Below are 27,238 nucleotides of genomic sequence, written 5' to 3' on the forward strand. Positions count from 1 at the left end.
ATTAGATTATTTTTAAAAAACATTTTAAAATAACTAAATAAAACCAGTTATCAGATTGCAATACAGTATTCGTCGTTTTAATAATAGTTTACTGAAGAATCCTCAATATAATATAAACATATTCATTGTATATTTTTTATGTTACGCAGTATTAAAATTACGAGAAAAAAAGGTGTTTCATTAGACAAGTTCAAAATAAATACAAATTCGTTATTTTTGTAAGACGCTTTATTTTGAACTAACGTGACGCAGGGGCGCTGTCTATTTGAATTCTTAATATTGAAATGAATATTTGAACAACATGACCTGGCATGATAAAATTGAAAAACCAATTAAAACGCTGCAGGTCCTCGACATCATTTTCACAGAAAGACGGGGAGAGACAGCCGCGTTTCAAGAAGAAAATCCATCACACCCGGTCAAAGAGACGCGCTTCGGTCAATCAGACCGCCAGACAGCCAGGAAATACACCTGCATGGGCGTGTCTGTACTCTGAATATAACATGTACGTGCTGTAATGAGCTAACACAGACTACACAGACATATGAAAGCATGCCGACACATGAACTAACAACTGATTTGTTACTGTGCACATAACTTACTCTCATTAACAGCTATTCAAATGAATGTAGCTCTATAATATGTATCTCATTTTGAAAAACACAAAAAAATAACTTATCTTATGTTTTTATTCATAATCTGAACCTTTAAAAATGAATCTTATTACCTATGTGTTCGTGCTGTTACGTCACACGCGTTCCTTAACTGAATATATTACTGGACATGTAGCTGCGGGACTACATGATGGATTTGAGCGAAGTAAAGCCAGATAAGAAAGGATTGTGTCTTACCAAAGATGCGCTGTACCCCGAGACTGTAGAAATGAACACGGGAATACTGCGCTTCATTGGGTCGTGTGTGAGGAAAGCGAAAGGGACAGTCCCTCCAAGATTTACTCAGAATAGAAAGCTGAGACAGAATCGAGGAGTGCTACAGCAATATCAAAAGCGATACTTTACCGGTCAGTAAGGCTCTCAGAAGCACTCAGACAGATGCTTTTGATCGGGTTTAAAACGGAACCTCTCTTTCTGCTTTCCAACAAATACCTGAGATAAATGAAAAATAAAACAATCCATTAGATGGATTTAATGGGAAAAAAAATACACGAAAAAAATCTATATAATGTTTTTTCTTTCTTTTTTTTAGAGAGAGAAAATTGGCCATTCAGAGGACGGACAGGACTTGAACTACAAATCCCATGATGCAGCGTAACAGCCATTTCCGGCCGATCGATGAAGCGTCATAAGTAAGACGGCAGAGCGAAGGTGTCTGAAATGGGGACGTTAGTAAGAGGCGCGCTGTCGGCTCTGTATGTCGGGTCGGCACGGAAGTGCAGGACGCTGCTGTTTGATAGACGCAGGTTATTTTCAGGTAACTCTGCTAATCATTTTGGAAGCACCGCAAGACGTAGAATATCTCCATGGAAAAACACGAAAGAAAGCGCGACGCAAACGGCTCAGTGTTATCAACCCCTACAGCGGCGCGGTTGTGAATGTGACCCTATTCTACAAACACGTCCGTGAACTGTGGCTCTCAGACTGAATTCGTAATGCTTGCTGTGTGCCAGCAGCAGCGCCGCCCACAGCCTAGAGGTGTTCTTATGAAATGATACCCTGCGTGCTGCGAATGAAGGCAGGACCGGGTCATTTAACACTGTGTGTGTTTGTAATGCGCTCGTATTGTAACACAGCTTCCCTCCCTCTCTCTCTCTCTCTCTCTCTCTCGTATTGTAACACAGCTCCCCCCTCCCTCTCTCTCTCTCTCTCTCTCTCTCTCTCTCTCTCTCGTATTGTAACACAGCTTCCCCCCCTCTCTCTCTCTCTCTCTCTCTGTCTCTCTCGTATTGTAACACAGCTTCCCTCTCTCTCTCTCTCTCTCTCTCTCTCTCTCGTATTGTAATACAGCTTCTCTCTGTCTCTCTTGTCTTGTAGCGGATGTGATCGGACCCTCTCCGCACTCGGAACACGCTGGCACAGCAGCTGTGGGTCACGGTGATGATGAGCTCTACTGCCGACTCTACCGGACCCACATCCCAACCAGCCCGGTGCAGAAGGCTCTGCTGGCGGCCGGGTCTGGTGTGGCTGCGCTGCTGGACCCTTACCGACACGGTGAGGACGCGGGGGCAGAGGGAGGGATCCGGCTGCAGGGAGACTCTATACTGTACTATAATATACTGTGCTACCCCACCAGCTAACAACATCCAGGACCCCCTCTCTCTCTCCAGCCTGTGTATTCCTGTCCCTCATTGTCCCATCCTCCCTCTCTGTAGTCCTCTATCATCTGTCTCTCCTCCCCTTTCTCTGCTGTCCTCTGCATTCCCCTCTCTCCACCCCAGGCTCATCTCCCTCGCTCCTCTCTCTGCAGACATGGTCGCTGTGCTGGGTGAGACGACGGGGGAGCTGGCTCTGAGACGACTGCGTGATCGGATGAGGGGCGACCCCGAGGGGTACCAGATCCTGCAGTACGTCCCGTCTGGGGAGGGGGGAGGGGCCGTACCAGATCCTGCAGTACGTCCCGTCTGGGGTGAGGTGGGGGGGGGGATACCAGATCCTGCAGTACGTCCCGTCCGGGGAGGGGGGGTACCAGATCCTGTTATAAACAGGGGGAGAGGAGACTAGAGCCAGGCAGGATTGAAGCAGTACTCTGCTGCCTCCTCCAGTATTTGGGCTCCTACAACCAGTATAAGGAGCACCATCAACTGAAAGTGTGCAGCTTTGAGAGGCAGCGAGAGGTTAAACAGGTCGGGCCGCTCCTTACAGCAGGCAGGTAACTGCAACACCCACAGCAGCTCTTACAGAAACTACACTTGAACCTGACCCTGGAGCAGCTTGGAAACGCCTGATTCCTGTGAACGCTGTGTGCTGGTACGGGTGTCCAGGCAGAGTGCCTGATGGGAGTGTGTTTGTGGTGCAGGGAGAGGCCCCGCATCCGAGTGTCCACCCTGGATCTGGAGCGGCTCGGAGCGATGCCCGATGGCAGCTTCGGGAGAGAGTACCTGCGCTTCCTGGATGAGAACGTGAGCATCCCGAACTGTTCAACACTGATGTAATGACACACGCTGTCGATGATGTAATGACACGCTGTCTGATGTAATGACACACGCTGTCGATGATGTAATGACACACTGTCTGATGTAATGACACACGCCGTCGATGATGTAATGACACACTGATGATGTAATGGCACACGTCCTCGATGATGTAATGACACTCGTCCTCTGATGTAATGCAGTGTGACTTCCCTTTCCTCAGGGTGTGACCCCGGACTCTCGCGCAGATGTGAAGTTCGTTGATGACGAGGAGCTGGCCTTCGTTATCCAGCGGTACCGCGAGGTTCACGACCTCATGCACACGCTGCTCGGCATGCCCACCAACATGCTGGGTGAGTGAGGGGCGGCCACAGAGAGCCCAGGCTGAAACAGCAGAGCTGCAGCACAGTGTGCTTCCTCAGTGTATAGAGGCCACCCTGTACATAGAACACACAGCACCCTTCCAAAGTGAAGGATACAGTAAATAGTGATTTACTCTGTGAAGTTCATCCACTCCCTGCAGCAGGGGGTCTCTCGTTATGAGACGTTGTACTTTCTCTGTGCGGTCTCTTGAGCAGATTGCCTGAAAGGACATCTCTTCTAACGATGATGATAAGAGCCGCCCTGCACACCACATCCTCACTTATAAAATAGAAAGGTCTCATAACCTCCCATCGCTGCAGGCTGGAGCGCCTGTTGAGTAGAACGGGTCAATCTGCTCTCTCACTCTCTCCTCTCTCGCTCTCAGGGGAGGTGGTGGTGAAGTGGTTTGAGGCGGTTCAGACTGGCTTGCCCATGTGCATTCTGGGAGCAGTGTTGGGACCCCTTCGCCTCTCAGCCAGGTAAACTGAGCCAGCAGAGGAAAGCAATCTGCTCTGAATTGAAGGTGCTCTTCCCTGTGTGTCGCTGCCCCACCCAGCCCTGCTCCTACTTCAATCTCGGTGCTGTTCCCTGCGTGTCGCTGCCCCCCCCCTTTGATCTCTGTGCTGTTCTCTGCTCCTGGTTTGATCTCTGTGCTGTTCCCTGCTCCTGGTTTGATCTCTGTTCTGTTCCCTGCTCCTGGTTTGATCTCTGTGCTGTTCTCTGCTCCTGGTTTGATCTCTGTGCTGTTCTCTGCTCCTGGTTTGATCTCTGTGCTGTTCTCTGCTCCTGGTTTGATCTCTGTTCTGTTCCCTGCTCCTGGTTTGATCTATGTGCTGTTCCCTGCTCCTGGTTTGATCTCTGTGCTGTTCCCTGCTCCTGGTTTGATCTCTGTGCTGTTCCCTGCTCCTGGTTTGATCTCTGTGCTGTTCCCTGCTCCTGGTTTGATCTCTGTGCTGTTCCCTGCTCCTGGTTTGATCTCTGTGCTGTTCTCTGCTCCTGGTTTGATCTCTGTGCTGTTCCCTGCTCCTGGTTTGATCTCTGTGCTGTTCCCTGCTCCTGGTTTGATCTCTGTGCTGTTCCCTGCTCCTGGTTTGATCTCTGTGCTGTTCCCTGCAGGAGGCTGCAGTTGCTCACGGCAACGCTGATTCCCTGGGCGCTGCGTAACGGGATGAACGCGCACTGCCTGCTCAACGTGTACTACGAGCAGCGCTGGGAGCAGAGCCTGGAGTCACTGAGAGAGGAGCTGGGCATAGAGCCCCCGCCCCAGCTATAGCATACTCACACACACACCCCCATAGAGCCCCAGCTATAGCATCCTCACACACACACACACACCCTGCTGTCACACATTCGACCCTGAAACTAAACAGATATGAAAGATGATGACACAGCAATTGTACAAAACGAGTCTCTGATGTAAATGTGTCTATGTGTTTGTTTAATGTAATGTCAGGTACATGTTAAGAAACAGTAATAAAATATATTACTTTTTAATTTTTTTTTTTGTTGCCATTAACAAATTATTTGCGATTCATAAAAAAGACCCCCTTCCAGCAGTCTGGAGAGAATAACAAGACCCCCTTCCAGCAGTCTGGAGAGAATAAGAAGACCCCCTTCCAGCAGTCTGGAGAGAATAAGAAGACCCCCTTCCAGCAGTCTGGAGAGAATAAGAAGACCCCCTTCCAGCAGTCTGGAGAGAATAACAAGACCCCCTTCCAGCAGTCTGGAGAGAATAAGAAGACCCCCTTCCAGCAGTCTGGAGAGAATAACAAGACCCCCTTCCAGCAGTCTGGAGAGAATGAGACCCCAGTGATAACAGTGACTGGTTCACATCCCTCCAGCAGAGAGCAGGCATGACAAATGACTCAAGCTTAGAAACAATTCATTTATGTTTAAACTTCCTGCCATGCAGAGTATTCAATAAACAAAGTCATGCATCTCCTTCGATGATCTCCAATATCTGGAATGAATCAAGACTTTGCAATAAAAGTTCCATTCTGCAAGTTCCCACCCCCCGCTGACTCCCTGCTTCCCATAGAAACATTCCCAGCCTCCGTCCTGCTCTCGCTGACTGGAAATCCCGAGGTGAAGCCGAGGGCTCGTTCCATCCGTGAGAGCTTCACTGTGAAATGAATGAATGGGTGGATGATCTTCAGCCCTGCCCTGGCTCTGCCTCTGCCTCCCCTAGGCTCAGCGCGGCTCGGACCCGGGGCCCTGCCTGCCTCACGGCCTCCCCCACGCTGCGCAGGTCCCAGTGCGAGCGCAGCAGCGCGTCCGGCAGTGTGAAGAAGCCGTCGCGGGTGCGCCGCACGTGAGAGCACACGGCGGCCGAGCGCAGCTCCAGCCCGATCTCGTGGATGAGCTTCCGCAGGTACTGGGGCGTCTCGTTCAGGCACTGGATCTCTGAGGAGAGAGAGAGACACACACACACACACGTCACGGGATCAGCGTGGATCTGGAGCTTCACACTTACTCACAGACCCAGATTAGCACTCGTCTACAGTACTTTATCACTGGATAATACTGCACCTTCCCACAGGCAGGACAGAGGAGGCTGCGTTTGTGTTTTACACAAAGCTGGAGTCTGCTGATCCTTTTACAATTCGTTCTGAACCCCTGTATTACCATAGACAGTGAAGACCAGCTGAAACCTGACAGCTCTGAGCAGTCTTGAGTCTACCGTTCAAAACACCTGATACCTCATGAAGACGCGCACTTCCCTGATGGAGTCAGTCTGTAATAAAGATTAGTGCTGATGGGGATTGCGTTTGTATTTCACAGCAGGTGCTGTGACAGTGTGGGCGAATGATCTCATGCATTTGATAAGTCCTGGTCTCCTTCCTGCACACGCATTATTATTCCATTGCTGACTCCAGCCTGTCTGTCTGCAGGAAGTGTGGTCAGATTGAAATATCCTGCTGGAGCAGGGCAGGGTGTGTTACTCGGGATGCAGCCTCCTGGCTGGGAAGGAAATGCATTCTTTTACAGCTCAGGCACTGCAGGGGACTCTCTGCACATCAAGGACAGTTTTATTCTTGACTGACTTATTTATTTAGGCAAACTATCTAACAGGATCGTCTTCAGTGGAGTGCAGGAAGAGAACGTCCTGTTTTGCTTGGAGAGCCGCTCCGTGATTTGAAAACGCAGACTCACCCAGCGTGAACTCTGGGGGGGCGAAGCGCACGCAGCGGACCCCCGTGATGATGGGCGGCGTTTTCTGCAGGGGGCGCAGTAACCCCTTCACTGCCAGCTCGTAGGCCTCCTGACTCTTCAGATCCACCCCTGAGAACCTGCAGGAATGAGAACAACCAGCTTCAGAACACAGAGCCCTCGCTCCCTGCACTGCACCGTGCTGTACACGCAGACCCCTCGCTGCGCTGCGCTGTACACGCAGACCCCTCGCTGCGCCGCGCTGTACACGCAGACCCCTCGCTGCGCCGCGCTGTACACGCAGACCCCTCGCTGCGCCGCGCTGTACACGCAGACCCCTCGCTGCGCCGCGCTGTACACGCAGACCCCTCGCTGCACTGTGCTGTACACGCAGACGCATCCACTCTCTCACACACACACGTACGCGAGCAGGGCTTTCTGGTTCGTCCCTTGAATCACAGCAAGGATCTTCTCCAGCTTGTCCCGACTAATATGATCTGAAACAAAAACATTTCAATAGAACAAAATGTGAAAATTAAAAAGCTGTTCTGTTACAGAAAGAAATGCTGGTGTCCCAAAGTTGTGCGTTACTAGCGTTACACAAACAGTGCTGGAGCAAAACGCTTATTAACGCCAAAGTCTCCCAGTTGAGATTTCGGGTTTATAAATCCTACCGAAAGTTGTCTTCTCTATCAGCCTGCCAGAGTCTGAGAAGTCATCGGTGGCTTTTCCAAACAGCCCCTGCAGAGTGTACTCCTGTGGGGAAGAGAGGAGTCCAATCAAACCATCGCACAGCCAGCCAGGAGTCAAATCAAACCATCACACACAGCCAGCCAGGAGTCCAATCAAACCATCACACACAGCCAGGAGTCCAATCAAACCCCATGGCACAGCCAGCCAGGAGTCCAATCAAACCATCACACAGCCAGCCAGGAGTCCAATCAAACCCCATGGCACAGCCAGCCAGGAGTCCAATCAAACCATCACACACAGCCAGCCAGGAGTCCAATCAAACCCCATGGCACAGCCAGCCAGGAGTCCAATCAAACCATCACACACAGCCAGCCAGGAGTCCAATCAAACCATCACACACAGCCAGGAGTCCAATCAAACCCCATGGCACAGCCAGCCAGGAGTCCAATCAAACCATCACACAGCCAGCCAGGAGTCCAATCAAACCCCATGGTACAGCCAGCCAGGAGTCCAATCAAACCCCATGGCACAGCCAGTCGTTCCCCAGACTGCAGTGAGAGCGCCCTGCAGGACCCCCGCCCCCCGCCCCCCGCCCCCCGCCCTGTACCTTGGGGAGGTGGCAGCTGTACATGTCCGTCAGCAGCTTGTTTCCGTGGCCCACTCCAAGCACTGGCAGAACAAGGGGAGAGAAGGGCATTGGAAAACAGGCTCAAATCAAGTGCACCTGCAGCGTGCGCATTACACAAAGCAATCCATACTAATGAAGAGCAGCACTTTGAGTGGACACTGAGCCTGGCCTGGATGAGTGAGGAGCAGCGACTCACCGAACACTCCCGAGGAGCGCACGTCCAGGCGGTGTCCGGCTCCCACCTTCAAACGATGAAACTCAGGACCCTTCACTGCAAGAGAGACAGCTTGATCAAGTTCTGTACACCAGAATGCAACCTGCAGTAACTGCGAGTGATGCAGAAACTACACGACTGGGGTAGAGTACGTTAAACAACAAGAAGTACTACCTGTGCAGTAACATTTGCAGCTTGAAATTTCTTATGCTCTAAAAACAGGCTGCAAACTGGACTCTCCCATTGCATTTGTCTCGGGTACCTCAAGCTGCTGTGTTTCTGTTCCTGCCCGCGGTTCAAGCAGCAGGAGAGACGGACAGGAGTGAGGCAGGGGCCCCCGGGACCCCCCTGTAAAGGAGACTCACCCAGCGGATGGTCTGCGAGCACGGGCAGCCTGGCAGCGGTCAGAGTGAGCTCGGAGCGGTCAGTGAGCTCGGAGCGGTCAGTGCCCTCGCAGCGGCCCGGCAGGAACCGGATCGTCTGGCGAGGAGCGGGCGAGCCCAGCGAGTTCAGATCTGAGAAAATACAAGAGCAAGCGAGGCGTCTGAACCGACTCCAGGAAGAGTAACTGAACACCAGAGCTTCTGAATATTCACTCTGAAATCACTCCGGACCTGGGGCTTGCATTCAGAGATTCAACTACAGAGACACTTCAGTCAGGAGCTCCAGTAAGGAGAGTTGAAAACAAATAAACTCTGGCGACCCTCTAGACTCGAATTCAGCGACAGTCACACGACTGCAACACAGCATGAAGCAGCCTTTCCACTGACAGCGAGGCGGGCAGCACTGCACGCTTCAACACACGCACACACACGGGTGTAACAGATAAATACAACCATACCTCGGATGAGGCTGGTCTCCACCGTGTCCCGGACCAGCTTCCAGTGCACTCCCGGCGGCTTGTACACAGCAAACAGACCCTGCAGCGATCGGTACGCACGGGCAGCGCTCCCCATCGCCAGACAGCTGAGAGAGAAGATTCACAAACCAGTGAGGAGACTGCATGCGCCAACCTGGTGAAACTGTGTCACTGAAGATAGACGCTGAGGGGCTAATTATTTACCAGGGTTGGCAAGAAGACTCCCATTGCATAGCGGCTTGATCCATTCCTGGTTTTACTACAAGCTTGATTCGCCAGGTACGGGTAACGAGCTCAGGTGCGGCTTATTAAAATCGCGAAACCTGGAATGGATCAAACTGCTGAGCAAAGGGAGTCTTATTGCCATCCCTGATTATCTAGCAGTTAAAACGATGTAATCGGACATGCATTTGGAGTCGTTGCAGCTAGACACGCTGTAGCATGTAGCGCACTCTCTAGAAAATAACACTGCAGGCTACACTTCACAGGTACCGCCCGCTTTTTAAGAGTGATATACAGCGCAACTCGACTGACGCTCCCGCGGGTTTAACCATGTTTAAACCCGGGTCACATTCGTACCCGTGATTGAGTTTCTCTGCGCGCAGGATCAGGTTTATTGTGGCACTCACGACTCCCTGTATTTCCGTTCAGCGTGTTTCTGTGGAGGTCGCCATGAAGCTTCCGCTCCCCACGGAAACAAACACCGCGCTGCGAACTGTCCGCTCCAACGGAGAGCTGTCCATCCGAACACGGGGAAATAGCGCCCTCTGGTGGTCCCCTCGTGTCTGTTTGGTTATGGTTGCTGCCCAATAACGATCTTATATTTGGGCACTTTTAATGATTTTTTTGAAGGCATATTTCATTCTTAAAAAGGTGTTTTACAAAGTGGGGACGTCCCCACAACGTCGTTTTTTCAGGAGATCCTTTTTCAGAGGGCTGTGAGCTCTGTGTGAGGGGTGGACCTTGGACCCCAGCAAGCAGCAGACTGTCATGCGCTGGACTCTGTATTTACAGGCGCAGCTCGGCTCCGACACTGACTCACTCCCTGGGATCCTCAGCAAGTCCAGCTCAGTTTCATTTGCATTATTCCTCACACTCACACACACACACACGGAGGTGGGATCACTCAAGTCACCTTCCACCTCCAGTGTTGTGCAGCAGCCCCTGCCTGCATGCAACAGCAGCTCCTTACTTACTGAAGATGCATGAAAGAGATCGGCTCCTGACTGACTTTACCAGCACTGGAGCAGCCCAGCAGCACTGTAAGTAACAGCTTTATCACCATACCCACACACCCAGCGCACAGGATATTCCTGAGAGTGTTATACAGGTGGTGCTGAGCAGTGTTTGCACACTGTGTGTTGTGTAGCGCCTCGTGTGGGGGATGAGAGAGCTGCAGGTGGATGCTGGTCTGGTGAATCAGGATTGCATTATTGCTGTTCACATGGCTTTCCCTCCCTGTGGTTACATGCTGTGCATTTCCCCTGAGTTACGCTTTCACTGTGCTGCTCTTTACTGCACATGCTTAGAAGGACGCGCTAACGTGTGCAAGAGGCCAGACAAGAGCTTCAGTGGAAGCAGGCGAGGGCAGGAAGGGTTCAGACTGGGAGCCCCCAGCCTTTCCGAGGCTCCTGCGTTGAACCTTGACAGTCGCTTTTGTAGTCTCATTCTAGTAGGGTGCTGTCACAGGAATGGCTGAGTGGTGACGTCAGGCCGGAGGCAGGAACACACGCAGAAGCAAGTGGTGCAGGGTAAAAGGCGTTTATTTTCAAAAACACGTCAACAAAAAGGTTTGCATAAGAAAAAAACACTCAGAGTAAAAAGAAGCAGTTCAACAAAATCACAAACACTAAGCAAACAAAGTCAGGCCTGGCAGTGACCTTCACTGATCCTTGATTTCTTAGTTTCTTTCGTCTTCTCTCACTCTCGTTCTCTCCACTGCTCTCCACCCAGAGCGCAGAAAACTGCAGGCTTTTTATACAGGTGACCATCTCCCGATTAGCAACAATGAATCCATCAATTAACTGGGGAGATGGTCACCTTCTGCACAGGGTTTTAATGATGGGACTTTTAACCCCATCCATGCTGCCAAACAAGAAATGGTAATTAAATAAATAATATAGTGTGTACACAGGGGGCGGGCACTTTGCCACAGGTGCTTGTGTTTCTGCCAGCGTCTCTCTAGAGGTGTAGGATATCCGTGTCGTGACAGAGCGGGGTTGCTGCTCCAAGCTGCAGGATCTTTAGCACAGTCTTTAGGTGGAAACGACACACTTGAAGAACAGAGACGGTGGAAACAGGACGCTGCCTGTGTATTACTTCACACAAAAACAAACAAAAGCCTAACTGCACCCAGGAGTGCGGAACGAAACTTTTCACAAGACCTAGCTCGGAAAAACCAGACGGCCCAGGGTTTTTACTGGAGCAATCTAGGTAAAGTACCTTGCTCAAGGGTACAGCAGCAGTGTCCCCCACCTGGGATTGAACCCACGACCCTCCGATCAAGTGTCCAGAGCCCTAACCACTACTCCACACTGCTGCCCTAGTTATACACTGGCTTGATCCCAGGCAGGTGTCCCTCATTGAAATTAGAATCCTGGCTCCCCGGTCATGTGGTCTGCTCACCTTAGACAGCTGTGGTTAGTGACAGGATTCTTCAAAAGGGTGATCTCGGGCAGCAGTTGCACAAAGTGACAGCAGAAGCCAGCCTCGCTGTGCTGGAGGATTTTACAACACTCTGCCTCTGGGTATCCCTCCCTGCAATGGTGCCGCACACAGATCTGTACCGATACAGGATCAGTTAGTAACAGAAGCAGCAGAAAAGCAAGGAGGCTTCAGACAGCAGCAACAGCAGCTTGTGTTATTCTGTGCCAGGTTAGATCATCACGAGATGCTTTGAATGATGTAAATATGGGACTCTTTCATCTCTGCCCTGTTTGATAATCCCCTGTTCTGTGTGATCTGTGCGACTCCTTGCTGTTTGCTTTGATCATCGCTGACTATTCCAGCAGGAGTCCCTTCTGAAAAGACTCCTCCAGGGGGACTGTGGGGACGTGTGCAGTGTTAGTGCTATCGTGGTGCTGCTTGGCAATCTCGTCGTGGGGGGAGAGCCCATGTGAGAGAGGAGAAAGTGAATCAAGTTCCTCTGACTCTCCCTTGTGGTGGGTTCATTTCTGCTTTTGAACCTTTTTTTTAAACATGGGTTTTGAAGGTGTTCCCGGGCAACAGTGCCCAAACACTGTTGAAAAATCTCTAAACTGCAAGTTCAGTGAGAGCCAAGCCTCGGGTGTGTGCAGGAGAGCCAAGCCTCTGGTGTGGGCACCCTGCGGGCAGGAGAGCCAAGCCTCTGGTGTGGGCACCCTGCTGGCAGGAGAGCCAAGCCTCCAGTGTGGGCACCACTGCCCCGGCTCAGACCCCCTGCGCTGTCTCTGTGTGTCAGACCCCCTGCGCTGTCTCTGTGTGTCAGACCCCCTGCGCTGTCTCTGTGTGTCAGACCCCCTGCGCTGTCTCTGTGTGTCAGACCCCCTGCGCTGTCTCTGCGTGTCAGACCCCCTGCACTGTCTCTGTGTGTCAGACCCCCTGCACTGTCTCTGTGTGTCAGACCCCCTGCGCTGTCTCTGCGTGTCAGACCCCCTGCGCTGTCTCTGTGTGTCAGACCCCCTGCACTGTCGACTGAGACTCGCTGAAACTCTTTCATGGTTTTCCCATATAAGGGCAAGCTTGTGCTCTGTGCATGTCCCTCTTATTAACATACACAGTGACAAAGCTAACGTGACAAGCCCTCAGTTCTGTGGTAAAGATGGCTGATAGGCACAATGTATATCTATCTATCTATCTATACACAACAGCTATATTTCGTGATCAGTGGTCAGGAAGTGTGCTGTTTCTTTCTGTGTCAGTTCTCGAAACACAAAGCCACAGTCTTTGTCAAGCCTCGCTCTTGTCCTAGGTTTGCATAATGAAGTGACCGCGCTGGAGCTGTCAGATCTGAAGAGAGGGGCTGCTCTGCGGGGGCTGTCAGATCTGAAGAGAGGGGTCGCTCTGCGGGGGCTCTCAGATTCAACCTTGAAAAAACGTTTTCTCTCCAGTAGGGAATTCAGTAAAATAGGTTCCCCTGGTCCACTTGGGCTGGGCAAGTCTGTATATCTGTATAGATATCTTCATAACATGAACTGTTCCACCAAACTCAGCACATTCCTGTAGAGACGATTGCAGTAACACGACAAATCATTAACAGAAACAAGCTTTATAAGGGCAGAGCATTCCAAATATAGAGTCTGAGCTTCATTCTTTCTTGCTAATCAGCACCTGGACGAAGCTTAACAAACAAAGCGTCCCGAAAGCCTGGCTAATGAAAACACTGTAAGGAACAGTAAGGAACAGCTTTATCACCATACCCACACACCCAGCGCACAGGATATTCCTGAGAGTGTTATACAGGTGGTGCTGGCTAAAGCCTGGCTAATGAAAACACTGTAAGGACTTGCTGAGGATCCCAGGGAGTGAGTCAGTGTTGGAGCAGCGCATGACAGTCTGCTGCTTGCTGGGGTCCAAGGTCCTAGTCATGAACACAAGCCCTGTTTACAAGTAGTTAGTTGGTATGTGTGCTGCTCTTAGACGTCATCAGAGTGGCATTGATCAATTCAGACTTTAAAACAATAACTCCTGAATCAAAGCTCTGGGAAGAGTCAGTACCTGGATAATGCTGGATAATGGGCTGTGGGGCTCTATCGGAGTGCTCAGACACTGCAGCATGCTGGATAATGGGCTGTGGGGCTCTATTGGAGCGCTCAGACACTGCAGCATGCTGGATAATGGGCTGTGGGGCTCTATCGGAGCACTCAGACACTGCAGCATGCTGGATAATGGGCTGTGGGGCTCTATCGGAGCGGTCAGACACTGCAGCATGCTGGATAATGGGCTGTGGGGCTCTATCGGAGCTCTGACACTGCAGCATGCTGGATAATGGGCTGTGGGGCTCTATCGGAGTGCTCAGACACTGCAGCATGCTGGATAATGGGTTGCTTGTGTGGGCACCCTGCGGGCAGGAGAGCCAAGCCTCCGGTGTGTGACACCGCTGTCGAGACGGACTGACACCGCTGGAGCTCAGTTCACTTGTTTGTTCCCTAACTGGACCCTGAGCCTCACACCCGAGCTGAAGGCAGTCCGGGTTTTTCAACAGCGCTGCAGAAATAGGAGCTGGGAGGCAGGGACGCAGTGGCGTGCAAAGAGTGATTGTCTGAGAGTTTGTCAGTTAGGAGCAGGGAACGGAGAGTACAGTCCATCACAAAGAGAGCGATAGAATGACACAGAAGCTTTGAAAGGAAGCCGGGGGGTGTGACGCTGGCCCTTTTATCGGCGCTAATTGGAAAGTCACGGTCAGGTAATGGGAAGCCAGCGTTAATCCTGTCCAGTGAGCCCCCTCCTGGATTCCTGCAGGATTTCAACGGCATAGAAACGGACCAGCCAGCCAACCAACAAACAACAAACAAACAAAACGAAAAACAAGACGCTGGTGCTTCAACCCTTCCAGGGGTCCGGGGAGCGGCGGGTGGGCTGGAAGAAGAAGCGGGGCGCCGCGGGGGTCCTGATACGACAGCACACTGGGGCTGATACGGTGGATCACCAGCAACGCTGGGTCATACCACTGGGATACCACTGGAGCCAGTATGTCAGAGTATGTTCCCACTATTGTCTCATTCCATCTGGTTACTAGAGATGACAAGCAGAGGCATGGCCAGTCCTTTCTCAGTAAGCACAGCTCCCTCCTTCTAACACCTAGCCTCACCCCAGCTCTCTTATAAATAGCACAGGTGCGCCGGACCCAAGTCATCCTGAGCGGTGAGGTGCAGGCAGGCAAAGACAGAGAGCAGGCTGAGTGATAGTGCTCTGCAGAAACGGACTGTGTGTGTGTGTCTCGGCAGACTCACAGCGCTGCACTCTGTGTGTGTGTGTGTGTGTCTCAGCAGACTCACAGCGCTGCACTCTGTGTGTTTGTCTCAGTCTGTGTTCACTGGCCACTCCTGCTAGCACAACTGATACTGAATTACGACTGTGAAGAAATTGAAACACTGTCCCTGGGGAAGGAGTCAGCTAGAGACAGCAGAGCAGAGCCCCTGTGAGCCGGTAAGGGTGTGTTTTATACAACAGCAACGGCTTCAGCCTCTGGGATTTAAAAGAGTGGACTCTGTGTGCGTGTGTGTGTGTGTGTGTGTGCGTGTCAGTGTGTGTGTGTGTCAGCGTGTTTGTGTGTGTGTGTGTGCGTGTGTGCGTGTGTGTGTGCGTGTGTGCGTGTGTGCGTGTGTGTGTGTGTGTGTGTGTGTGCGTGTGTGTGTGTGTCAGTGTGTGTGTGTGTGTGCGTGTGTGTGTGTGTGTGCGTGTGTGTGTGTGCGTGCGTGTGTGTGTGTGCGTGTGTGCGTGTGTGTGTGTGCGCGTGTGTGTGCATGCGTGTGTGTGTGCGTGTGTGTGTGCGTGCGTGTGTGTGTGTGTGCGTGTGTGTGTGCGTGTGTGTGTGTGTGCGTGTGTGTGTGCGTGCGTGTGTGTGTGCGTGTGTGCGTGCGTGTGTGTGTGCGTGTGTGTGTGCGTGTGTGTGTGTGCGTGCGTGTGTGTGTGTGCGTGTGTGCGTGTGTCAGTGTGCGTGTGTGTGTGTGTGTGCGTGTGTGTGTGTGCGTGTGTGTGTGCGTGTGTGCGTGTGTGTGTGTCTTTGTTGTTTTTTCTTCTTGGAGGCACACAGACAAGCCCATACTGTGTTATTTTATTTAAAGTTTGCTCTGAAGGGTGTTGGATTTGAATAGGCTTGCAGTGTCAGTCAGCGTGGATTATTAAAGGCGGCGCTCTCTTTTAATAACATTGGCACACAGAGCAGGGTGTTAATCATCTAAACAGGCAGAGTTCACACTGTCAGATTGATTGAATAGAAGCTGCTGAAAATGTCAAATCTGCCACAATTCTGAGAAGCTTTCAATCACCACGTAAAAACAAGGCAATGAGCACCGCGGTAAAGCTACCTGATCAGTTTATTGATGGCTTATTGATCTCTTTATTGATCTCTTTATTGATCTCTGTATTGATCTCTGTATTTATCTCTTTATTGATGGCTGTGTTGATCTCTGTATTGATCTCTTTATTGATCTCTTTATTGATCTCTGTATTGATCTCTGTATTGATCTCTGTATTGATGGCTGTGTTGATCTCTGTATTGATCTCTGTATTGATCTCTGTATTGATGGCTGTGTTGATCTCTGTATTGATCTCTTTATTGATCTCTGTATTGATCTCTGTATTGATGGCTGTGTGGATCTCTGTATTGATCTCTTTATTGATTGCCTTGCTGGTTGCTTGCTCCTCTGCAGCGATGGGGAAGCTGACAGTGCAGCGCTATGTGACCGGTGCCCTGGCTGGCGTGGCTGTGGGCAGCGGAGTCATCGCTCTGATCCTGAGCCTCGTGAAAATCACCAGCGTCACCCTGCCCCCGAGCTTCAAGGTAAGAGCAGTCCCAGGGAGCGCTGTGCTGTGTGTGTGTGTGTGTGTGTGTGTGTGTGTGTGTGTGCGCGCTGTTAACCCCTTCCTCTCTGTGCCTGGCAGTACGGCATGGTGTTTGACGCGGGTTCCACTCACACGTCCCTCTTCGTGTACAAGTGGCTGGCGGACAAGGAGAACGGCACGGGCCTGGTCACTCAGCTCCTGCTGTGCGATGTGGACGGTCAGTACCTCCGAGCTTTCGATTCATTCCATTCCAGGAGAGCCCTCGAGTCCCAGTCATCCAATCAGTGAGACGCAGAGTGCAGTGCTGACTCCCCATCCGGTCCTCAGGACCGCTGCTGCCAAGCCAGGTTTTCAGTGTGACCGGAGCCGAGAGCTGCCGATGAGCCCGTGTGCACGCGAAAGCAATGCAGTGTCGTACATCCCAGCTAGGGGGAGGACGCACAGTCCTGTTACTGGCTGAATTAACATGGAATTGAAATGTAGTTCATCTGATGGCATCATAGCCTGTTAGTCCAGCACCTTCTCAAGTGCAGGAAAGTCTTTTTGCTGAGACCAGAGCTCAATGAATTCAGCGGCAGGTGCTTTGACAAGGAGCCTTTCTCAGCGTGGAAACGTCTGTCATTAAATTGAATAGGTTCCTTTTGGCAGTTTTCCACTGAGCTTGCTCAGCTCCTTGTCCTGGGTTTCAGTCCCAGAGCTGCAGTGTATATTGAGGGATACAGCGATGTATAAAGAACCTGCTGGACTGCACTCTGTGAAAGAGCGCGAGCAAACATTTCAGAAGCCGAGCTGGAAAAACAAACAGGCCACTTCAAAACGAGCCTCTTCCCACACGCCTCCTCATCAATCCCAAGCTGAGTGCGGAACAGCCCTTGACAAACCAGGCCAGGTGACAGGTTCCCAGGCTGGAGGAGAAGCGATGCGCACTGTTTCACACAGCAGGCGAAGAACAATCTGTACACTCCTGGGTGTTCACTTGCTGCAGGGCTGGGCTGTTTCACTTGCTTTCATCTGGTATCAAACAACCCTGAAATTCCTGCTAACCCTGCCCCCTCCTCGTCTGCAGGCCCTGGGATCTCCAGCTACAGCTCAGACCCTCCTAGGGCGGGACAGTCCCTGCGCAGCTGCCTGGACACCGCGGCAGCAGCCATCCCCTCGGAGCGGCAGAGAGAGAGCCCAGTGTATCTGGGGGCCACGGCGGGCATGAGGCTGCTGGAGTGAGTGTGGGATTCGGAATCAGCTCTCTCTGTCTCTCTGTCTCTGTCTCTCTCTTACTCTCTCTCTCTCCCCCTCTCTCTCTCTTACTCAATTTTTTTCAATTCAAAGTGCTTTATTGGCATGACTTATTTTCCACAGTGTTGCCAAAGCAATTACATACATATTATGAACAGATGCATATATATACAACTGTCTCTCAGTTTCTCACTCTAATAACAGGCCTGTCTCTAGCTCTTGAGCCTCTCTGACCTGCAGGATATGAGAATCCCTAAATGCTTCCTTGCAGGATGCAGAGTCCCGTCGAGACGGAGCAGGTGCTGGCGGAGGTGAGGAACACGATCCGCTCGTACCCCTTCGATTTCCAGGGCGCTCGAATCATCTCGGGGGCAGAGGAGGGGGCGTACGGCTGGATCACCATCAACTACCTGCTGAGCTCCTTCATCAAGGTGAGGCAGCGACTGGATACCTGCAGGGAGAGAGGCAGGGAGGGGCAGAGAGAGGAGGAGGGACTGGCAGGGAGGCAGCGTGGTGTGAGGACTGGGAGGGAGGCAGCGTGGTGTGAGGACTGGGAGGGAGGCAGTGTAGAGGACTGGGAGGGAGGCAGTGGGGTGTGAGGACTGGGAGGGAGGCAGTGTGGTGTGGGACTGGGAGGGAGGCAGTGTGGTGTGGGACTGGGAGGGAGGCAGTGTGGTGTGGGACTGGGAGGGAGGTAGTGTGTTGTGGGACTGGGAGGGAGGCAGTGTGGTGTGGGACTGGGAGGGAGGCAGTGTAGAGGACTGGGAGGGAGGCAGCGTGGTGTGAGGACTGGGAGGGAGGCAGTGAGGAGGACTGGGAGGTAGGCAGTGTAGAGGACTGGGAGGGAGGCAGTGTGGAGGACTGGGAGGGAGGCAGTGTAGTGTGAGGACTGGGAGGGAGGCAGTGTGGAGGACTGGGAGGGAGGCAGTGTGGTGTGAGGACTGGGAGGGAGGCAGTGTAGAGGACTGGGAGGGAGGCAGTGTAGAGGACTGGGAGGGAGGCAGTGTGGAGGACTGGGAGGGAGGCAGTGTGGTGTGAGGACTGGGAGGGAGGCAGTGTAGAGGACTGGGAGGGAGGCAGTGAGGAGGACTGGGAGGGAGGCAGTGTGGTGTGAGGACTGGGAGGGAGGCAGTGTGGAGGACTGGGAGGGAGGCAGTGTGTTGTGAGGACTGGGAGGGAGGCAGTGAGGAGGACTGGGAGGGAGGCAGTGAGGAGGACTGGGAGGGAGGCAGTGTGGTGTGAGGACTGGGAGGGAGGCAGTGAGGAGGACTGGGAGGGAGGCAGTGAGGAGGACTGGGAGGGAGGCAGTGTGGTGTGAGGACTGGGAGGGAGGCAGTGAGGAGGACTGGGAGGGAGGCAGTGTGGAGGACTGGGAGGGAGGCAGTGTGGTGTGAGGACTGGGAGGGAGGCAGTGTAGAGGACTGGGAGGGAGGCAGTGTGGTGTGAGGACTGGTCCACTGGGAGGGAGGGAGGTAGAGATATCTGCCCCACAGCCCAGCACAGCACTTGGTTTGCTCTGTGTTCCAGTTCTCTTACGAAGGGAAGTGGAAGCACCCCAAGAACGGGAATCTCCTGGGAGCGCTGGACCTCGGGGGCGCCTCCACGCAGATCACCTTCGCCCCCAAAGAGCAGATCAAGGATAAGCAGAGCGAGGCCAGCTTCCGTCTCTATGGATACGAGCACACGGTGTACACACACAGCTTCCTGTGCTACGGGAAAGAGCAGTTCATGAACAAGATCCTGGCCAAGCTGGTGAAGGTGAGCCGAGGTCCACCCAGCCGATCAGCAGAGCCGTCACTGAGGGGCTGTTCCAGTGCTCTGTTTGATTTCTGTATGTCAGCATGAAGTCTGGGTGTAATCATACAGTAGAGCTCTGTGTCATTTTAACAACATTTAATAAAATTTCGCCAGGAACACAGCATCAGCAGTCCTGTGCCCCACCCCTGCTTCCCCGCTGGTTACCAGTTGAACACCACACTGGGAGATATCTTCACCTCTCCCTGCACCAGCAAGCCGGAGCCCTACACCCCCGCCTCCGCCGTCACCTTCAAGGGCAGCGGGACCCCCGCGCAGTGCGAGGCGCTCGTCAAGACCCTTGTGAACCTCAGTGCCTGCACAGGGAAACCAGAGTGTTCCTTCGATGGGGTCTACCAGCCTCCCGTGCAGGGCAGCTACTTCGTAAGGCTCTGATACCCGGGGCTGTCAGTGCCCTCACGCCAGAGAATTCTCTGATGATCATGTTTTATGATTGTTTCAATGTGATTGCAGAGAAGTCTCTGATGATCATGTTTTATGATTGACAGCGGAACAGAGAAGTCTCTGATGATCATGTTTTATGATTGACAGCGGAACAGAGAAGTCTCTGATGATCATGTTTTATGATTGACAGCGGAACAGAGAAGTCTCTGATGATCATGTTTTATGATTGTTTCAATGTGATTGCAGAGAAGTCTCTGATGATCATGTTTTATGATTGTTTCACTGTGATTGCAGAGAAGTCTCTGATGATCATGTTTTATGATTGACAGCGGAACAGAGAAGTCTCTGATGATCATGTTTTATGATTGTTTCAATGTGATTGCAGAGAAGTCTCTGATGATCATGTTTTATGATTGTTTCAATGTGATTGCAGAGAAGTCTCTGATGATCATGTTTTATGATTGTTTCACTGTGATTGCAGAGAAGTCTCTGATGATCATGTTTTATGATTGTTTCAATGTGATTGCAGAGAAGTCTCTGATGATCATGTTTTATGATTGTTTCAATGTGATTGCAGAGAAGTCTCTGATGATCATGTTTTTCTCCTGGTGTTTGTCCTCCAGGCCTTCGCTGCGTTTTTCTACACGTTTGACTTTCTGAAGCTGGCCCCTCAGTCCACTCTGGACGTCACCAGGAGGACCATCGCAGCGTTCTGCAGCAGAGACTGGAAATCCGTGAGTGGGACTCTGTTTGGGTTTGATGTATAACAGTTTGAACTGTCGAGTCAGGGGATCAGTGAGGATCCGAGTCGGAGAAGCCAGGCTCGTTCTCAGTTATTCACAGAGGAGTTCCGCGTGACTCATAACCACCCTCTGCTGAAAGTGCTGTGTCGGTGTGTGTTTGTTGTAGCTGAAGGTGGAGTTTCCCTCAGAGAAGGACAGCCGTCTGAGAGAATACTGCGGCGCTGGCTATTACATCACCACCCTGCTGGTCGACGCCTACAAGTTTGACAACCAATCGTGGAACAACATCGTCTTTCAGAAGAAGGTGAGGGTGAGGGAGCTAAGGGGAGTGTTTGAGTCCGGGACTCATTGCAGTATTGCTGACCGTCCACCAAGCGAACCTCACACCAACAAACTCAAAACAAAACGACAGCAACTTCTCTGCTTCGGACTTCAACCAACCCAAGAGCCTTCTGTTATTATCTATCTCTCGCACTCTTCTTCCAGGGCTACAGAATCATTGATATAACGTATTCTACCTACTCCCTCCCTCCTCTCTCCCTCTCTCCTCTTCCCTGCTCTCCCCCTCTCCCTCTCCTCTCCTCCCTCTCCTCTCCTCTCCCCTCTCCTCCTCTCTCAGGCTGATGACACAGATATCGGCTGGACTCTGGGCTACATGCTGAACCTGACTAACCTCATCCCCTCCGAGGCCCCCCCCGAGGTGAAAGGTCATGACTATGATGTGTGGATCGGCTCTCTGTTCTTCATCGTGCTGGCCATCGCGGTGTGCCTGCTGGCCATCGCAGTGCAGTGCCTGGGGAGCCCGGATTGAACAGCCTGGGCTGGAGCCCACACCGGGCAGCCACTGGGGGAGGGGAGAAGAGAGCGAGCGAGGCGGGAGGGGGGTTTGATGCTCAGCATTTTTAAATGGGGTCTGTATCATTCGAAACGTAATGATTTCCAATTGTACTGTATTACAGTCTCCTATTGAACTGATTGGAGCTGTTTTATTGTGTAGTTTTGAGGGGGTGGTAAGTTTCTATTACATAGTGATATTGTTATACTGGTTCCTGGTCTTTCATGGCATCTTTGTTCATTGAATTTTCTATATATATATAGATGTGCTGTCTTGAGGGTAATATATTTACATTCTAAACATGAATAATAATATTGATGTACAGTATTGTGATTTTAGGGTGTACTGTTCGGGCGATGGGAACGCTGTTCAGTTACAGTTTCTATGGGATGGGGGTGTGTGTGTCTCAATCATGAAATCACGATCTTGCAGAAAAGTGCCTTGAGTTTGCAAAGTTTCCTCTTTGCCAATCAGTCTGACTGAATGATTATTTAACAACGCTCTGGCGCCACCTGCTGGACTTGGAGTGAAGTCCTCTATGAACTGATAAAAGTGACTTTGTGCTTTTCAGTTTGCTTTTCAGTTTGCCAGATTCAGTTTCATTCACCGGCGTTTCCAACGATCAGCCCTGGTTCTTCCCATGCTTTGCCAGACTTATCTGCGTGTTGCCATACTTGCCAATGTTAATGTTGAAAAACACACTCATGTCTCATTCATTTGTTTAAACTTTGTGTTAATTTAATAAAATGGATTTAGGTTCTGGCACATCATCTTTCAAGTTGAGTCACAATTCATTCCATTAGTTCACATATAGTTAGTTGCTCACAATTTTGTTTTAAAAAACTAATGGGAGATAATGTAATCTCCACACACACACACACACACACACCACACACACACTCTCACGCACGCTCTCATACAGTTTGATCAGTGTACAGTATTTTGTACTAAAAAATACAATTATATCAGTGATATAACAGATAAAAAGCATGCATGGAATCACACGGATTTATAGAGGGACTGCATTCCGTACCGGAACACATCGCAAAAACAACACACAAACAAACAAACAAACAAACAAACAAACACACACTCCAGTAAAATCAAATCAAATACAAACAATTCAGAACTATAAACAGTTACAATGATCAAATGAACTAACAGAGACCCGGCCCGCGGAACCCGTTTCTGGAGCCCTCTAGTGGCTGAGCAGGGTGATGCTGCTGTCTGCCACTGCGAAGGCTGGGTAGAGCGGCTCAGTGAAGCTGGCGTGGTGCGAGTACAGGACGCTGCAGGACTCGGGATCGAAGAAGAGCAGCTGCCCGGCCTGGCAGTCCAGCAGCACCCCGATCGTGGAGGGCCCGCGCAGCAGGGAGAGGGAGTGGTGGCGCCCCGCGTGGGAGAAGGAGAAATCCCCTTCATAGTGCGAGAGCACCCAGGAGTGCGGGTTGTAGCCCAGCCGCGCCTCGCTGCCCTGGCCCTTGCGCTCTATGCGTCCGGAGCTCACCCCCAGCTTGAAGGCTCCGCTGCCCCGCACCCCCACGAGCCAGCTGTGCGTGCCGCTGCTGAAGCTGCGCCCTGCCAGCGCGTTGGGCCACTTGTCGAAGCGCTCCGGGCTGTACTCGCAGGGCTGCCGAGCTCTCTTGGGAAGGAAGCGGAGCGTGCGTCCGTCCTCCGAGAGGCCCAGCAGGGGGCTGACTGTCCTGCCGTTGAAGGTCAGGTCCGCAGGGGCTGCAGGGACGACACACGAACCCTCAGGAAAGTTTACCACCCTACTGTTACACGCGATGCTTTCCCCGCGGTTATACTCTGCAACTACCATAGTTTACCCGGGTTTGCCATGTTTATTAATATGCTTTAACATGCCTCTCTGTGCTTTACAATGCTTCCCTATGCTTTACCATGCCTCGCTGTGCTTTACAATGCTTCCCTATGCTTTACCACACCTCTCTGTGCTTTACAATGCTTCCCTATGCTTTACCAGACCTCTCTGTGCTTTACAATGCCTCCCTATGCTTTACCAGACCTCTCTGTGCTTTACAATGCCTCCCTATGCTTTACCAGACCTCTCTGTGCTTTACAATGCTCCCCTATGCTTTACCAGACCTCTCTGTGCTTTACAATGCTTCCCTATGCTTTACCATGCCTCTCTGTGCTTTACAATGCTTCCCTATGCTTTACCAGACCTCTCTGTGCTTTACAATGCTTGCCTATGCTTTACCATGCACTCTCTCTCTCTCTCTCTCTCTCTCTCTCTCTCTCTCTCTCTCTCCCTCTCTCTCTCTCTCACCTGCTCTGCACACCAGAGCTGCAGTCGCCCACATCCCCAGCAGCAGAGGACTCTGAACGCAACTCGAGTTAAAATTCAACTTCCCCGAGTCCTGGGGCTCCAGGATACTGTGTGCATCCTCCACCCTGAGAGAGAGAGAGAGAGAGAGAGAGAGAAACGGGGCATCATTCAAAGGGCGCCTCTCTGCGGAGAGTCTGCTCAGCTGCAGGACAATGCTGGCAGGCTGCTTGCTTGAGATCTGTTCATATTTATCAGGCGTGCCGTGAACTCACCTTTCCAAAATCTCCTGGGTAGAATTCTGTTAAAGGGAGAAATGGAAATTAAAAAATATTCTTTATTTAAAATGCATGTTTGATCCTTACTTAAAGGGGTGAGAGTAATGAACGGTACCATAGGCGTAAAACTCAATAATTAAAGGAGTGCCACTAGGCATACAGCTCAGTGACTCTTAAAGGGAGACACTAATCTACGACAATCTCACAGTTCAGTCTCTTAAAGGGTTACACTAATCTACGACAGGCACACAGTTCAGTCTCTTAAAGGGGTACACTAATCTATGACAGGCACACAGTTCAGTCTCTTAAAGGGGTACACTAATCTATGACAGGCACACAGTTCAGTCTCTTAAAGGGGTACACTAATCTACGACAGTCTCACAGCTCAGTGGCTGGGGTTTGTTCAGTACCACGAGCTGCAGGTCGTCCCTCTCAGTCAGCATTTGGACCAGGTGCCCCCGAGCTGCGGAGATGTGCTTCAGAGACTCGGCCCAGTGTACCCTCTGGGTCAGGATAGCCTGCTGCGTGCGCTCCTCCTCCCCGTGCACCACCTCTAGGAGGCGCTGCTCCTCGCTCTCGCAGGCCTCTCGGATCAGATTGAAGCGCTGGACCAGCGTCTCCCGCGCTGCCGCCGCGCTGCCCTGCGGACACACGAACACACGGCCACTGTCAGCTCTGTGTCTGCGGCTTCACTGTCAGCTCTGTGTCTCCGGCTTCACTGTCAGCTCTGTGTCTGCAGCTTCACTGTCAGCTCTGTGTCTGCAGCTTCACTGTCAGCTCTGTGTCTGCAGCTTCACTGTCAGCTCTGTGTCTGCAGCTTCACTGTCAGCTCTGTGTCTGCAGCTTCACTGTCAGCTCTGTGTCTGCAGCTTCACTGTCAGCTCTGTGTCTGCAGCTTCACTGTCAGCTCTGTGTCTGCAGCTTCACTGTCAGCTCTGTGTCTGCAGCTTCACTGTCAGCTCTGTGTCTGCAGCTTCACTGTCAGCTCTGTGTCTGCAGCTTCACTGTCAGCTCTGTGTCTGCAGCTTCACTGTCAGCTCTGTGTCTGCGGCTTCACTGTCAGCTCTGTGTCTGCAGCTTCACTGTCAGCTCTGTGTCTGCAGCTTCACTGTCAGCTCTGTGTCTGCAGCTTCACTGTCAGCTCTGTGTCTGCAGCTTCACTGTCAGCTCTGTGTCTGCAGCTTCACTGTCAGCTCTGTGTCTGCAGCTTCACTGTCAGCTCTGTGTCTGCGGCTTCACTGTCAGCTCTGTGTCTGCAGCGTCACTGTCAGCTCTGATCTGCAGCGTCACTGTCAGCTCTGCTCTTCTTTAAGCAGACCACAGCAGCTGTAGATTGCTTATACAGATTAGCACAGCAACATGCCACCATCCACTGTGATAAGGTCTCTCTCTCTCTCTGACAGACACCCGCCCCTCTCCGCACTCACCAGAGCCGCTTGCTTCTTCACCAGCAGCGTCTCCGCCATGAACCTCTCAACCCCGACCGCTCTCAACTGCAGCTTCTCACACGCGTCCACTAGTTTATTCTGCAAGAGGAGAGAGAGAGAGAGAGAGAGAGAGAGAGAGAGAGAGAGAGAGAAGGAGGGGGGGGCAGGGAGGGGATAGGTCAGAGAGGGCGGGGGTCTTTATAATCTTTAAATAAAGTGGCCACCAGCAGGACAGCTCACCCTCCATTATTCTGAAACACAACTGCCATCCAGCCGGCCAACATGAACTATTCTTATAAAACATCAAAAAACAAAGAATCACACCTTGAGCTTGTGTTTATTTACTGTCATCGTACTAAAAACCAATCAAAACAATACAAACACATCGAGCAGAATACCAGCTTCACCACACGCACAGTGCGCGCGTGTATTCTTTACCACACGCACAGTGAGCGCTTGTATCGGCTCGGCTCGGCTCGGCTCGGGTGCAGTCAGACAGCGCATCAAGCATTCTCGCCCGGGCTGTCCGGGTATCATTCTCACTCACCCTCATGTCAGCGGCTTTCTTGAAAACAGGTGTGACTGTGTGGCTTTTGCAGGTGCCCGTGGCCGCGCAGTGGGAGCAGATGAGCCTGTCTTCGGTGCTGCAGTACCAGTCTAACTGGGATTCGTGATCCGCGCACCGATCCCCCGAACCCGAACCCGTGTCCTCCTTATCCGAATTCTGCGCACCATCCTTCTGCTGCAGTGCGATGCTGCGGTCGCCTTTCATATCCGAGCTGCAATTCGCGCTGTGATCTGGGGGCTGGTTCCTGTCCGGTTCCCCCCGAGTCTCTTCATCTCCCGGTGCGTGTAGAGTACCAGCAGCAGCAGCTGGCGCTTTCTCCCCCGCCTGAGACTCGCCCTCTCCCGGATGACAAGTGGACTTTCCTCCGTCGCTTACCGCCGCAGCAGGCAGCGGCTCAACGTCATTCCCGTGCAAGGACACGGGTATCAAATCTGAATCGTTCAAATCAGACGTCATCGCGGTAGGCGACGGCAGCCGAGTACCCGAGCGGCAACTTTATATTTCAATGTAACTTGGTTTTGTTTTTGTACCCGGCCGGTCTCGAGAGCTCTGTGCACCTGTGCCAGGTATGGAATGTTCGCCAAACACGGAAGTGCATCGAAAAGGTCGTGACGAAGCGAAACTCCTGCCTCGAGACCTGTAATCGAGTCCCAGATCCCAGATCTGCATTGCCAAGGAAGGACCCGCCTCTCCGTGTGAAGGAGACTCCAACTGAGCACATGATTCAGGATGTACTTTTAAACACTTTGCATCTGTTTGGTTTTCTTTCTTTCCTTTTGAAAAACTCCCTCATCTTATTATATATATATATATATATATATGTATATATATATATATATATATATATATATATATATATATATATATATATATATATATTGCAAAACCGCCCCTTTGTTTGGAGAGAGCGGTGCCTGTGTTCTGTGCCCGTCCCCCGCTTGAGCAGCAAAGGGGAGCAAACACACAAGAAAAATAACCATTCAGTGACCCCCCCACCCATTTCCACAATACCCGTATTGGAAAGGGAGAGTGTTTACCGTCCTTGGGTTCAAAATAATTCCGGGGTTGCTGTGATGAACTCAGATATGAGGCATCAGTGAGCCAGTTTTCAGGGCAGTCCTCGCTGTTGAAATGCTGTAAACGTGTCTTGTGTGTGTCCCTGCAGTGTCTGTGTGCTCGGCTGAAAGC

General features: G+C 51.7%; 4 protein-coding genes across 8 annotated transcripts; 2 read left to right on the forward strand and 2 right to left on the reverse strand.

The window, feature by feature from the left end:
• Window positions 1-1,293: 1,293 nt before the first annotated feature.
• Window positions 1,294-4,950, forward strand: LOC117396703 (ubiquinone biosynthesis protein COQ4 homolog, mitochondrial-like). Of its 2 annotated transcripts, XM_058986651.1 has the most exons (8): window positions 1,294-1,431; window positions 1,992-2,168; window positions 2,425-2,521; window positions 2,974-3,076; window positions 3,312-3,441; window positions 3,837-3,930; window positions 4,568-4,711; window positions 4,751-4,950. In XM_058986651.1, the coding sequence occupies exons 1-8, from the start codon at window positions 1,335-1,337 to the stop codon at window positions 4,761-4,763; spliced, it is 855 nt and encodes a 284-aa protein (XP_058842634.1). In that variant the 5' UTR covers window positions 1,294-1,334; the 3' UTR covers window positions 4,764-4,950. The 2 variants fall into 2 exon arrangements, with proteins under 2 accessions (XP_058842634.1, XP_058842633.1); XM_058986650.1 differs by having other exon boundaries at window positions 4,568-4,950.
• A 223-nt stretch (window positions 4,951-5,173) lies between these two features.
• LOC117962308 (pseudouridylate synthase TRUB2, mitochondrial-like) lies at window positions 5,174-9,923 on the reverse strand. 2 transcript variants are annotated; one of them, XM_058986649.1, is made up of 9 exons: window positions 9,625-9,923; window positions 8,978-9,102; window positions 8,502-8,651; window positions 8,119-8,193; window positions 7,902-7,963; window positions 7,276-7,357; window positions 7,026-7,098; window positions 6,605-6,741; window positions 5,174-5,854 (listed from the first exon to the last, which is right to left on the reverse strand). In XM_058986649.1, the coding sequence occupies exons 2-9, from the start codon at window positions 9,090-9,092 to the stop codon at window positions 5,604-5,606; spliced, it is 945 nt and encodes a 314-aa protein (XP_058842632.1). In that variant the 5' UTR covers window positions 9,093-9,102; window positions 9,625-9,923; the 3' UTR covers window positions 5,174-5,603. The 2 variants fall into 2 exon arrangements, with proteins under 2 accessions (XP_058842632.1, XP_058842631.1); XM_058986648.1 differs by having other exon boundaries at window positions 9,575-9,919.
• An 84-nt stretch (window positions 9,924-10,007) lies between these two features.
• Window positions 10,008-22,260, forward strand: LOC117396691 (ectonucleoside triphosphate diphosphohydrolase 8). Of its 3 annotated transcripts, none has more exons than XM_033994832.3 (10): window positions 10,008-10,257; window positions 16,348-16,478; window positions 16,580-16,697; window positions 17,547-17,697; window positions 17,985-18,144; window positions 19,241-19,471; window positions 19,625-19,891; window positions 20,536-20,646; window positions 20,822-20,959; window positions 21,275-22,260. In XM_033994832.3, exons 1-10 carry the CDS (start codon window positions 10,197-10,199, stop codon window positions 21,464-21,466), a joined length of 1,560 nt encoding a protein of 519 aa, XP_033850723.3. In that variant the 5' UTR covers window positions 10,008-10,196; the 3' UTR covers window positions 21,467-22,260. The 3 variants fall into 3 exon arrangements, with proteins under 3 accessions (XP_033850723.3, XP_058842628.1, XP_058842629.1); XM_058986645.1 differs by lacking the exon at window positions 10,008-10,257 and adding an exon at window positions 14,561-15,121; XM_058986646.1 differs by lacking the exon at window positions 10,008-10,257 and adding an exon at window positions 15,741-15,992.
• On the reverse strand, window positions 22,207-26,818 carry LOC117396692 (B box and SPRY domain-containing protein). The gene is made up of 6 exons (XM_058986647.1): window positions 26,030-26,818; window positions 25,483-25,581; window positions 24,466-24,696; window positions 24,053-24,078; window positions 23,781-23,905; window positions 22,207-23,221 (listed from the first exon to the last, which is right to left on the reverse strand). The coding sequence occupies exons 1-6, from the start codon at window positions 26,504-26,506 to the stop codon at window positions 22,689-22,691; spliced, it is 1,491 nt and encodes a 496-aa protein (XP_058842630.1). The 5' UTR covers window positions 26,507-26,818; the 3' UTR covers window positions 22,207-22,688.
• Window positions 26,819-27,238: the final 420 nt, after the last annotated feature.

This window comes from Acipenser ruthenus, chromosome 15 (genome assembly GCF_902713425.1).
Source record: "Acipenser ruthenus chromosome 15, fAciRut3.2 maternal haplotype, whole genome shotgun sequence".
In the NCBI taxonomy this organism is placed as follows: Eukaryota; Metazoa; Chordata; class Actinopteri; order Acipenseriformes; family Acipenseridae; genus Acipenser; species Acipenser ruthenus.

Excerpts from the sequence above, each read along its gene's own strand:
- LOC117396691 (XM_033994832.3), top strand. The coding sequence starts at position 10,197 with ATGCATGAAAGAGATCGGCTCCTGACTGACTTTACCAGCACTGGAGCA. Across the intron at positions 18,145-19,240 it reads TGCTGAGCTCCTTCATCAAG|TTCTCTTACGAAGGGAAGTG; the intron begins GTGAGGCAGCGA and ends TCTGTGTTCCAG. Across the intron at positions 19,892-20,535 it reads CCGTGCAGGGCAGCTACTTC|GCCTTCGCTGCGTTTTTCTA; the intron begins GTAAGGCTCTGA and ends TTTGTCCTCCAG.
- LOC117396703 (XM_058986650.1), top strand. The coding sequence starts at position 1,335 with ATGGGGACGTTAGTAAGAGGCGCGCTGTCGGCTCTGTATGTCGGGTCG. Across the intron at positions 2,522-2,973 it reads GAGGGGTACCAGATCCTGCA|GGAGAGGCCCCGCATCCGAG; the intron begins GTACGTCCCGTC and ends TTTGTGGTGCAG. Across the intron at positions 3,931-4,567 it reads CCCCTTCGCCTCTCAGCCAG|GAGGCTGCAGTTGCTCACGG; the intron begins GTAAACTGAGCC and ends TGTTCCCTGCAG.
- LOC117962308 (XM_058986649.1), bottom strand. The coding sequence starts at position 9,092 with ATGGGGAGCGCTGCCCGTGCGTACCGATCGCTGCAGGGTCTGTTTGCT. Across the intron at positions 8,652-8,977 it reads GGAGACCAGCCTCATCCGAG|ATCTGAACTCGCTGGGCTCG; the intron begins GTATGGTTGTAT and ends GTATTTTCTCAG. Across the intron at positions 7,099-7,275 it reads GATAGAGAAGACAACTTTCG|ATCATATTAGTCGGGACAAG; the intron begins GTAGGATTTATA and ends TTTTTGTTTCAG.
- LOC117396692 (XM_058986647.1), bottom strand. The coding sequence starts at position 26,506 with ATGACGTCTGATTTGAACGATTCAGATTTGATACCCGTGTCCTTGCAC. Across the intron at positions 24,697-25,482 it reads TGAAGAAGCAAGCGGCTCTG|GGCAGCGCGGCGGCAGCGCG; the intron begins GTGAGTGCGGAG and ends GTGTGTCCGCAG. Across the intron at positions 23,222-23,780 it reads AGCTCTGGTGTGCAGAGCAG|CCCCTGCGGACCTGACCTTC; the intron begins GTGAGAGAGAGA and ends TCGTCCCTGCAG.